Raw genomic sequence first — 12,833 nt, 5'->3', positions numbered from 1 at the left:
AATAGTCTCAGTTTTCGTTTTCTGTTTGCAATGAATATTCTAACCTCTTGGTGGCTCCTGACGTTAAGTAGTTTTCGAAGAGATACTAACCCTTTATTTACCTAAGTGTTTCTTAGCCTACCCTTCCTTTTTCTTCCCCAAAAAACAAACACTCTATTCATGTAAGGTTTTTTCACGTTGTATTCTTTTATTTACAGTGTATTTTACAGACATAAATACATGAAGGTACAATCTACAACACAACACAAAAGAGTCAGTTTACCCAATTTACAGAAAACACTTTAAAAAAAACAATTGTATTGTAACCAATCCTTCCTGATTATTTCAGTTTAATTCAGCTTCAAGTCTCGTAAAAATAATGCTTGTGCTGCTACCTGCATTAAAAAGTAACAATAAAATATGCGATGTCGTATTTACTCAACAGATTTCACTCTGATCAGTTTTCGAGTGGACTAAAAAAACCCTGTTCCCAGTGGTGTTTGAAAATGAATGAAACGGTAACCGAGACTTTGATAATTTCTTAGAAAGAGATACCTCATGATTCCCACCGAAGTCTTGGTTTAAATGATATATTTCCCCTTAGTTAAACACTGTTTCACTGTAGGTTTAGTTTTGTTACACATCTGGATTACTCAGTATTACAAACATGCATATCATTTCAAAAATCATCATCAATGTACAACATGAAGCCCTTTCAAAAGAATTTTAATTGACAAATGAGACCAAGAGAAAATACAAGGTTTGCTATACAACATCCCATTAGTCCGTCTTTCAATGCTTAAGAGATGATTTTCTTCCCAAAACAGTAATTATGAAACAGTGCATTTGTTGGGGACTATTTTCAGCGGTGGATTAATATACATGCGTGGCATCAGGATGGTGTGTGTGGAATTGAGAGTGTGTTCATGTCTGTAGCTCTATGGCAAAGAGACATACAGTATCAGGCCGGACACACATACACAATACTCACACCACACCTGTCCTTAAGTAAACTTGCAAAATAAAGGACACAGACACCTGTTGAGAGGCCTCTTGTGTTTTGGAAACGGTGGTTAATATGTGCCCTGATAAGATCTAAGACACATTATCCAACAAAAGAACACTGCAGTGGCAACCACCCAACTCTGTCCCTGCTGGGAGGCCAGATAAAGCAATGAACAATACATGGGCTGTGTCCAAAATCACTCACCACTACTCTGCTGTAGAGACTTGCCAATCTGTAGTGCTGTCGGAAATTATTACACCCTATTTAATGGATGGTAATATAGACGGTCCCCCAGCAGACGCTGCTCTAGCACAAGTTCAGTTTTTTGCATCTTCTGTCAGAAAGGGATGCCATTATTAATGGTTCAGATAAATGACCCGAATTGGCACCTTTAAAAATCATTTTATGCAGATGAGGTCACTATTTATACCTCTACATAGAACTCCTTAGTAAGGAGTAGTGAGCGGGGTAGAGAAAACAGTTTGCTGCAACACTTTTTTTTTAAATCGAGGCTGAAGACCTTTCTGTCTGTCGCTGCCACTTATTGAATCAAACAGTTACCTGACACAACACTGTTCTGGGTGTAGTTGCTTTGTTGTTGGAATATAAACAAACTTGCAGTGAATAACTTCGGACACATCCATGGATTATGCACTAATACTGCCTTCCTTCCTGAGCATTGCGTCGTTTCTTACTCTACTTGTTCTTGCCTATCAAATTTCCGACCCGTTGCATGAACCTCCCCAGTTTGTTCTCCGAGCCACTCTGTGGGTCCTGCCTGCTAAGAGACGAGCTTCTGTCTTTCTCTGAGGGATACATGCTCGGGACCCTTGTTGATTTGTCCAGATGATTACTTTCCGGGTTGAACAATAGTTCGTATCGGCTGTAGACTTGGTCTCTCCGGCTTCGAGCGGGCATCCCTTCCTCGTCGTTCAGAGTGCTCTTCGATCCTCGATCCTGCTCTCCTGCAGGGTTCGTCTTCTTCTTACTGGAACGCTGTGGAGATAATCTCTGGAATCCAGATTTATGCTTCTCTGTGTCTGTTGGAGCAGCGAGAGAGCTGTGCGACCGGGAGACGCTCGTAGAATGACCTTTCTTTGTTGTCGGTTGCTCTGCCGCCTGTGAGTGGTCTGCTTTGAGGGGTTGGTTTGACGGGTTCTGCGTTCTCAGCGATTCCTTTCTTCGCAGCGACTTCTCTTCTTTCTTGGATGATTTCTTTTCGTCACTCGTAAGCAGCGAATGTACTTTCATTCTCAAGGAATTCATCCTTTGGAGGGGTGGTTCCTCGGGCTGTGTTTGCTTTTTGTCCACTTGACTACTCCTAGCTTCACCTGCATGCTGAGATCCTGGGGAAGTGCTCTTTGGTACAGATGGTTCATCTTTGGAAATTGATTTCTCTCTTTCTTTTGGAGCGACTGCGCTTGAGCTGTTGGACACCTTACCTACAGAACCAGGGTTGAGTCTGGTTTGATCCTGGTGCTTTGGTTCTGCAGCCTTACCTACAGAAGCAGGTTTGACTTTGGTTTGATCCTGGTGCTTCGGTTCTGCAGCCTTACCTACAGAAGCAGGTTTGACTCTGGTTTGATCCTGGTGCTTTGGTTCTGCAGGAACGCTGGATTTCACAGAGTTCTGCTTTGGAAGAGCTTTCTCGTCTTTGCCTATCTCCTCATTTCCTTCTTTGAATGCGGCTGAGTCTGAACTGTTGACACGTGAACCCTCTTTCTCCTCAGGGATCTCCGTCAAAGCCTCCATTGCTCGCGGGTGTTGGAGACCGCTGGGCTGCAAGTGGGAGAGTTTGAGCGATGGATCGTTTAGTTGTATCTCTAACTCAGCAGCTGAAGTTGTCCTGGAGAGAGGTTCGTGCCAGTCATATTTCGGTGTTGTTTTTCGATCTGGAGTCATCATGACATCGTAGTTAGAGGCCGAACGTTGGTCCTCAGTGAGAGGTTGCTCTGTTTTGTCGCCTTCCTTATTTGGCTCGCTGTCATTGTGATTGGTTGGTTTGTCACTGACCCCATTTTGCACAATTGGCTCGAATTCTGGGATACTCTGCCTCATGTCCAGACTTCTTAATGAAGACAAATACTTTGGTCTTTCCACAGCCTGGTACAAAGACCTCAAGGACTCTTGGCTCTGCCTGAGGTTGCCATACTCCTGCATACTGAGTCTCTTCTGCCTCATTTCCTCCATCCTGTTCCTAATGTCCCTTGATCTGACGTGGATCATCTGTGATTGCTGCTCATTTAAGCCTGTGTAGCTGTTATACGGAGATGACAGTGGGGATAATGCATCATCTTTAGGCCCGTCGCTGTCGTTAAAGTATGCGTCCATCTTCCACCTGTGGAGGGATGTTTCAGAGTTGAATGGTATCAGATTTTGGTCCGCTCCGTAGCGAGTCCGGTGTCTAATGTGATGTTGAGACAACCTGTTTTGTAGCAGGTTCTGAGCTGTTTTATTGGGGGTAACCGGGAGTCCGATGTCTTTAGTCCCCATCCTCAGTCGGCCCGAGGAGTTTAACTTCTGCAGCTCTCCGCCATAGCTGTGTCCACGCACCAGGTTCCCCATGTCGAAACAGTGAGTTTGATTCAGCCTCTCCTGAACGCTCAGGACCCTCGTCATGGCGCCATTGTTAAATCCATCCTGAGCGCTCCTCATGCCGTGCATCACTTTGGGTCTCATGTGGATTTGGTGGAGGGAAAGCTGGCTGCCGTTCGGCCTCTGCAGGCTCACACCTTCTTTCAGGGGCTGGACAGAAGACTTTTCCTTGGAGAGGACTGCAGGGACTGTGGAGCGGGCGTATAGCCGTCTAAACTCCTCGTCATAAGAGCCAACCAGCTGACCGGTGATCACCAGGACCATGCTGTGGTTGATCTTCTCAAACGCCCATGTGTAGCTGAAACAGAAACACACCAACCAGCAGGGATGATTAACAATGATTTGACATGTTACTATAATAATCACTTGATTTTGTGACTTCTTGGACTTTGAGGGAAGTACAACCCAAACCCCAAAATCATTAAACCCAAATTCCCAAGTATTTGCCTTTTCAAGACAAGACAAATTCAGGCCTTTTTTTAAAGATAGTTCTGAGGAAGCCTGTTAATTCTAGTAGCTGACAACGGATTGGTCGAGGGAGCAGGAGATACATTGGTCTTAATCCATGCAGATTTGTTTTCTTAAGAATGCGGTCACACTGTGTGAATGCTCTGCGTGCATATGCTGTACACCTGGCACTCACAAGCATTCTTCTACAGGACACCCGGAAACAGATCAACTGTTGATGCAATATTTAAACAGGGTCCAAATGACCAGTGCCAGTTTTAGTTTCATATCAGTTTACACATTTGTAAGACAAGAGGACAAAACAATAGGAGACACCAAATTCCTGCAAAATTGAATCTGACAGGTGAATAAAATATCTCATTTAATGGCCTTATTTTGATTTAACTGTTGAGGAATACATCTTGTATAGTAAAGGTACAAACACAGGGCTGACTCACCTGTACGTTCCAAACAACGCTGTTCGATTGTCCACCAGAATAAACCTTTGCTCCAGATCTCCACTGAACTTCACCCCGGACCGGCACTGATACAGAAGTCCTGGAACCGTCCGAACACGGAGCTTCTGATGGAGAAACAAACAAAACAAAAGTCACCAGGTTAGAGACACTCTAGCATTTAACCATACAGCAGATATGCAGCGACATCAGCAATACTTGGAGTGGTGTTGGTATTCATCTTGTTTGCTCTGCTACATTATGCTAACCAGCTCTGACTGTCTGTCTGCCATTTTCATGCTTGGAAAGTTCTGTGGGATGAGCAGGGGCTGCGCAGTGGGAGTTTGTACTTGTTGCTCCCTGTGCCATTCCAGATTACCCGTATCTGCCGGCCCATTGGCTTTGAGGAGAAGAAAGCAACATTTTTATTGAACCACGTTATAGCGAGTTAAAGTTTGATCTCTTCTAGAGAGCAGGTTATTTTTGGGGCGGGCTGAAGCGCAATTTTGTTGACTTGACCTGGCAAACACCTGATGGTCACTGGATCAAGTCCCTGCACAGACCAACAAAATAAACAATGGTGTCCTAGAGCACTGCAGCAAACTTCAACAGTTCCCCAAGGCGCTGAATCATGGCCATCCTTTCCCCGAACACCTCTCCATTAATGCATGTATAGATCCTGTTTAAATCAACTGCACTATAACTGCAGATCAACGGATTAAAAACTGAATTTACAAAGTCTGCTTCAATGACTACTCTGTTAGTTTAGGTTAAAGAGTTTAAAGTGTATTCAACAAATACAGTCCATCACTTTTCCTTTGTATTGTGCCTTAAATAAGATTTCTTCACTAGATCACTAGATTTTTCCAGTAAACACCTAATGGCGTAATTCTAGGAACACACACACACACACACACCCACACACACACACACACACCCTTTGTGATCCTCGACATGATGAAACCTGTGTGTCAGTTTCTCTGCGGCTGGTATTTCTATGTGGCTAATGGCTAAGCGGTTTCTTCACACAGCGTCATGTGTCTGCCTCATCCTGCTGCTGCTCAACAGGAAAATCCAGCCTCCAACAGATCTTTCCTACGGCGGCTGCAGTCGTCTCGCATGAATAATGACAGGTAAAAAATGCACGTAGCAGGGACCGGCTTGTAAATGACAGCATCCTCACCAGGGTGTGGAGCAAATGTCAGACTTAATCCACTAAAAGCTCTGCCTACAGAAGAAAGGTCATGCCACAGGCGAAGCTTCGTCTGCAGGCGACATCGGTGGAATAAAAATGTGCAAAATTACGGCTAAAAGAGCGGGAAGGATGGGCGGTTTTCCCTCCAAAATCAAGTTATTGTGTTGCATTGTTTACTCTTGAGTGTGGTGTTTCATGGCGTTGATTGATAAAGTCTGTCTTCCTGTTCTTCTTGTTGACCAGAACACAAGTTTCTAAATCTTGAAATCCTAAACCTCACACGTGCATTAAAGAAATCAGATTTTAATTTCTTGAGTGATTAATGGTGAGGAGATTTGGGAGGTATTGTGTTCAAATGGTGAATCTAATTGAAGCAATTAAGATGCTGTGGAGTCTTTGCTTACATAAAGCGTTTACCTATCTTTGAGGTCTAACTAGTCTGTTTCTTTCTCATAAAATATTTGCAAAGGTCATATTTTCAAAGATGTACATTTGCTTGAGACTTCAAATGTCAACGGCAGGCTTGTGCATGTCATCTGGATTCGTTCCATGAGAACAAAAGACACAAGGACCCACTCATAAACGCATTTATACACCTCGGGGGTTTCACACTGGGTCCCTTTCAGCACTTTTTCAGTTTTGAACCTCAACCAGAATCAAGATCGATGAGAAGATTGATGTCTGGCAGCAGTCAATAGGGGCTTTGACTGGGAATCATAGGGTCGCCGGTTCAAGACCCCGAGCAGACCTAAAATGTTGCATTTACTGGTACTTGGAGAGGTCCAAGTTTACCTCCTGGGCCCTGCGGTGGTGCCCTTGAGCAAGACACCGGACAATTAACCTTCACTTTGTACGTGTAATGTTCTTTATTTCCCACCTTGAGGTCGTGGATGTTGATGCCCACCCTGTGCGACATGTTGAGGAAGCTCCTGATCTGAGACTGATCCAGCAGGATGTAAACCACCACTCCTCTCAGCGTGGCCGTGATGATCTCTTTGAAAATATCCACGTCAGTGAACACGTCCATCGCTATGGCAATACACTGGAGAAACGACAAACAATCACAAAGCAAATTTCAGTACAGGAAGAATATCAATGTATTCTGTGTGAAAATTGGATTCAAAGTCATGAAGACATTTCTTTGACAGATGGAATATATTATGCAGAAAAAGTCAAATCAGTCTTTAAATCGTAATGTTGCTCATCGCCCCGTCCCCTGGCAACATGTAACACTCAGCATGCGCACATTTAACTTCTTAGGTTTGTTTAAATAACCAAGCTAAATTCCACTTTAATTTCAATCTTCTGAGTGTGAGATACACACACACACACACACACACACACACACACACACACACACACACACACACACACACACACACACACACACACACACACACACACACATAATTAAGAATCAAACATCGTTACGTACCCATATTAAGAAACGGATGAGATGAATATATTACAGGAGTGCAAATGTTTGTCCATAGCGGCGTACTTAAAGTGTCTGGTGCTGGATGTGTGTGTCTGTCTCTGTGTTGGGGGGCTGTTAACATCCAGGTCCAATGGGGGCAGGGGGAGTAGTAGGGGAGGGAGGGGAGAGCCAGGTGGAAGAAGCTGTCTTTTTATTCTATTCTATTTTATTTAACATTTATTGAATTTCTGAGAAAGAAGGTGTGAACAAAGGAAGGATTATATCTGGACGTTTACATTGATTTGCCCGCATGCACGAAAAGTCAATATAAACTTTAAGCTTAAACCTCTATAAAGAACAAATATGTGGCAATATTGAATGTGTTGCATTTTTGTATCGTGATGTATGACAAAATAAAAAAGTGAGATGGGAAAATCCTGAAGGTTAAGGCTGCCGACCGTGTTATCAAAGAGTTAACTCACTTTCTCTGGCCTCACATTCTCTTTATGAGGTGTATTATTCATCTGACAAGCGCAGCATGTTGTATCAAATACATATTCAGTAAAAGAGGAGTGGTTCTCTGAGGGGATAAAGGACGACTGAAAGCATTTCTGAACAGATTAAACATGTGTTACAGGACAGGGATACATCCAGCAGTGCAAATCATGCTGATACACTGTATACACACACACACACACACACACACACACACACACACACACACACACACACACACACACACACACACACACACACACACACACACACACACACACACACACTCAGCCCCCGCAGTAATTTGTGAATGATCAGCTTGAGTTGGGAACACTCAGGCTGAGACATGTTGGTGAGTGTCTGAAGTGGAGCTTGGCCTTTACGTTAACCTTTCATTGAGCCCTCCTCTTCTCCCTGCATGCAAATGTCTCTGTGAAGCTGAGCAGAGAGGGCGTGTAGAGTAACATGCTTTTTTTAAAAATGTAAAGACATGTGTAACTCATGCAGAAGCAAGTGGATTTATTATTTAATATTTGTAACAGGAGGGGGAATAATTCATCGCCTCAGGTGTCAGTCAGTTTACTGCCAGCTGAAGGTCACGGTTTTCACGTCAAGAAGCTGCAGCTCAACGTTTACTCCTCTCCTCACAAAGAACCTGCTGCTGCTCAGTTTTCATGATGGAATGAAGTGTTACAACCAACATGTACTAATATCATGCCAAGATCTGCTTTTCAGATAAGGGAGTCAGACATTTCAGGTAAAATCACTGCGTTACGAGTAAAAAAATACAAAAGAGGCGTACAACTATACCAAACATCAGAGGAGGGGGAAGTACTCAGATCTTGTACTTGAGTAAAATAGAAGTACTCAGATCTTGTACTTGAGTAAAGTGGAAGTACTCAGATCTTGTACTTGAGTAAAGTAGAAGTACTCAGATCTTGTACTTGAGTAAAAGTAGAAGTACTCAGATCTTGTACTTTAGTAAAAGTAGAAGTACTCAGATCTTGTTCTCGAGTAAAGGAGTAAAGTCCCAGAGTGTAGGAATACTCTGTCACAGTAAAAGTATTCTAAATGTTCCTCCAGTGAAAGTAGAAAGTACTCTCCTCTAAATGTACTTAAAGTAGCGACAGTAAAAGTAGTCATTGTCTGATTGGTCCATTTCAGAATAATATCTGATATGTTTTATAATGATTGATCATTAAAGTGTTCTCAGAGCTGGTAAAGGTGCAGCTAGTTTGAATGGCTTTGTATACTGCAGGGTAGCTGCTGGATTTACTGCAGGTGAACTAAAGTCTGATTTAAGGGAGATTACACACTGCCCGGCCAAAAAAAAGGTCACACACTCTAATATTCGTTGGACCGCCTTTAGCTTTGATCACGGCCAGCATTCGCTGTGCTGCCCCCCGACAGGCTTGTGACCTTTTTTTTGTCCGGGCAGTATATGGCACATCATTAATCCAAATCTGCCTAGCAACCAAAGGGATTAAATACATGTAGTGGAGTAAAAGTACACCATGTACCTCTGAATTGTAGAAGTAGAAGTACAAAGTAGCACAAAATGGAAATACTGAAGTAAAATACATGTATCTCAAAATTGTACTTAAGTACAGTACTTGAGTAAATCTACTTAGTTACCTGACACCTCTGCAAAACATATCAACGTAAACGTATTAGCCCGGAAAACTAAGTTGATGAGGACATGAATACGCCGGTAAACAAAATAATGTATGTTATCATAAAACGTGTTATTATGCATTATGGTTTTTGGATTTGGAGTGTTACTGCTGGGCTTGTGAGTTCCTCCTGTGGTTCTACAGTATATAATCCTAATGATACAATACAACAATAAAAAGTACACGTTTTTTATATGAGGCAGTACTTTACCACTCCTGGTGTATTTATAGACTATGTGATGAGCGCTTCAGGGCGTACAGGGAGTTGTTTATGCAGAGAAATATGTTGTTGGATGTGTGTTTTCTCCGCTCCATCCACGCCTTTCATTGTGTTTTCGTGCCGTCAATTAACTTATTTCTTTGGGTGTGAGCAGCAACACAGTGAAACTCTCCTGCCTCCATTCATCCTCCTGACGCATACCTCTGACCTCACCTCCACTGGGTCTTTTGAAAGCAGTAGTAGAAAGTGTATTTACTCCGGAATTTACTTCTGACATACAGTACTTTCCATTGTATGATACATATACTAGTCAGATATTGTACTGAATTTACTCAACACTTCTAGTTGAGAACAGGATGTGATTCGATGTGCTACAGTACTGTCTTAATCCACCAACATTTAAAAATAAAAACCGTAAATGTGCTAAAAATTGACAAACAACAGTATTCAACGGTATGTTGTTCTCACCAGCTGGGCCTCCTGGATCTGTTTGCGCACCACCTCTTTGATGGTGGGGGTGTTCAGCCTAGGCGGGTTGAACAGCAGGCTGATGGAGGTCTCCGCTCCCTCCAGAGGGACCTCGGGCCAGCCCAGGTCCAGTTCCGGCACTTCTTCATCGGACTCTGTGGGGAAGTAGGTGGAGGGTCTGGCTTCATCCGTGGCCTTCGTCCCCTGCGAGGAGGAGGGGTTGTCGTCCTCCACCACCGGTAACTCTGCGTGCTCCAAAATGAACTGGATCTCCTCCTCCGACAGGAAGTGGCTGATCTGCTCCACCCTGAGGAACTCATCGTAGGCCTCCTGGCCCCCGCACAGCAGGGCGTAGATGGCCAGGCGGTAAGTCTCCTTGTAATGTGGCTGGATGTAGAGCAGGTCGTATTCCTCTTTCAGGGAAGACAGGCCGGACAGATTGGACTCCATGGTCGAGAAATCCCCTCCGCATGCACACCAGGCCTCTCTTTACCTTTCGTGTGAGAAGACGTGTTCAAAATCAATCAATCAATCAATCAATCAATCAATCAATCAATCAATCAATCAATCAATCAATCAATCAATCAATCAATCAATCAATCAATCAATCAATCAATCAATCAATCAACCAATCAACCAATCAATCAATCAATCAATCAATCAATCAACCAATCACATTGTGTTTATATAGCCCAGTATCACAATATACACATTTGTTTCTTATTAAATTATTACGTTGATACTAAGTACAATTTTCAGGTACAGGTACTTTACTTTGAAGTACTGTACATTTAATTCCTCTACATTTATCCGACAGCTTTAGTTCCTCAGATTCAGATCAATAATCCTAATCCAGCAGACGGTATGTCATTCTAAAATGGGCCAAATCACCACTTCACACTTTGATGCCAATACTTTTATACTTTCCCTTTAGGAAGATCTTGAATTCAAGGGTTTTACTTGTAGCATTACTCCGAGTATTTGAACAGTTTTTTATTGCTACTGAAAGATCGGAGTACTTGTGGCATCAGATAAAGGACTTCTCTCTTTTCATGTTGTGTCAGATCTCCGTGATACTTCACACCACGAGAGACTCAACACTTAATAAGCATAAAGGATACCGGATGAATGGTTTCAGTCTGTTTCAACAGAGAATCTTCCATGTAAACCAAAATGAGTCATGGAGTCCCACAAGGTTCTGTACCTGGACCTATTCTGTTCACCTTTTATATGCTTCTGTTAGGCGCATTTTTGAATTCATTCATTTGTTCATCTATCTACTCATTTCTTTTCACTTTCTCATCATTTCTATTTAATATTGAAGTCTGCTTTTGTTACTTTTGCCTTTTATCTACACGGTTATCTGTTGTAACGCCAGAAAAATCCCCACCAGTGGACGAATAAAGTATTTCGTTTTTTTTGTTATGTGAATTGTGCCAGACCAAAAACAACGAATTAAATAAGAACTAAGGTTGCTGGTAACATGCTGCCACACTAAAAATGTAAAAGAGGTAACACCGGAGAGACCAATGAAAGAGAAAATGTTAAAACCTGTCCAACAAGTGTGATTTACCACAGTTAGGTAAACAGTGCCAGGCATGTGCTGACGGCTGGATATCCTTCAACGTTTTATTAAAAAATGTAAAGTATTTGCAGATAAAATGTAGCAGAGTAAAAGGTCTTAAAGCCACAAGATAAGTGGATTATTGTGCTTCTGGTTCACCAATAGAGTCTGGATACTTTGATCGTTAGATAACATAAACATCCCTTTAAATAAACTGGATTTGTGTGCAAAGTGCATTTCTGTGCAGGAATGGTTTGAGATGTTAAAGTTTTCTGCTGATGAATCATTTTTAATGAACTGCAACAGAAATGAATACATGTTAAGGCTATAGGCAGGGAATTTTTGATTCTAAAAGGATAAACTATCCTTAAAACTAACGTAATCATTTGTGCTTATTATATCTAAATCAATAACTCAACAGTTCATCACAACACAGAAACACTTTTGCACAAGCGTCCTCTCATAATGTACAGCAAAGACCGGGCTCGAATGTAACGTTATGCTCCTCTAAACTTCACTCCACGTGAATTCTGAGCAACACATCGTACTTTTTAGTTGTCTACATTAGTTAGACGCATATAGTCACATTCAAATGTAATAAAGAAGAGCTCAATGAGTGAGAAACCTGTCCAACAAGTGTGACTTACCATAAGCGGGTAAACAGTTCAAGACATGTGTTGACAGTCGGATATCCTTCAACTTTTGAAAGAAAAAGATAAACAGACTTACTTCATGACCGGTAAAATAAATCCTGTGCAGAGTCCTCCAACAGCTTAGAAGGGAACAAAGTTAAGTGTGTGTGTGTGTGTGTGTGTGTGTGTGTGTGTGTGTGTGTGTGTGTGTGTGTGTGTGTGTGTGTGTGTGTGTGTGTGTGTGTGTGTGTGTGTGTGTGAATCATCAGGAGCAGCAGCAAGGTGTGGGTTTGAAATGTCTATTCAGAGGAAGAGCTCGTTGTACCTGCCCTGTTGGCTGCACTGTCAGATCACGTTCTGAAACAAGACCCGCCCATCTCTGCTCACCTGGGTTTCAGGTGTGAAAGCAGGTTGGTTTACCCATTGGGCCTAAACACAACACAATATGAGCGTGTTGATGTTTGTTTACTCAGTGCTGCAGCAGGAGTCCTGTTACCTCCTCACATACAGTACAGCTCTTTTCAAAATGAAATTTGATCCTGGATAATGAGCCGTCAGATGTTTGAGGAAAACTACATTATTAAAGAGGCCCTGTTATGCTTTTCCCCCTGTAGTGTGTTATATAGATTTTAGTGCATGTAAAGGGTCTGCAAGTGACCAATCACAACAGAGCCGGCCTGCCAACCA

The 12,833-nt window shown here is 42.5% G+C and overlaps 1 protein-coding gene across 2 annotated transcripts; it reads right to left on the bottom strand.

Annotated features, from left to right (window-relative positions):
- Positions 1–162: 162 nt before the first annotated feature.
- Positions 163–12,400, bottom strand: LOC134865112 (protein FAM83B-like). Of its 2 annotated transcripts, none has more exons than XM_063884534.1 (5): positions 12,162–12,400; positions 9,951–10,443; positions 6,555–6,719; positions 4,486–4,610; positions 163–3,878 (listed from the first exon to the last, which is right to left on the bottom strand). In XM_063884534.1, the coding sequence occupies exons 2-5, from the start codon at positions 10,398–10,400 to the stop codon at positions 1,682–1,684; spliced, it is 2,937 nt and encodes a 978-aa protein (XP_063740604.1). In that variant the 5' UTR covers positions 10,401–10,443; positions 12,162–12,400; the 3' UTR covers positions 163–1,681. The 2 variants fall into 2 exon arrangements, with proteins under 2 accessions (XP_063740604.1, XP_063740603.1); XM_063884533.1 differs by having other exon boundaries at positions 12,244–12,400.
- Between the last annotated feature and the right edge of the window lie 433 nt (positions 12,401–12,833).

This window comes from Eleginops maclovinus, chromosome 5, assembly GCF_036324505.1.
Source record: "Eleginops maclovinus isolate JMC-PN-2008 ecotype Puerto Natales chromosome 5, JC_Emac_rtc_rv5, whole genome shotgun sequence".
Lineage (NCBI taxonomy): Eukaryota > Metazoa > Chordata > Actinopteri > Perciformes > Eleginopidae > Eleginops > Eleginops maclovinus.
Note: the sequence above shows the minus strand (reverse complement) of the source record. Positions and strands in the feature narration are given on the sequence as shown.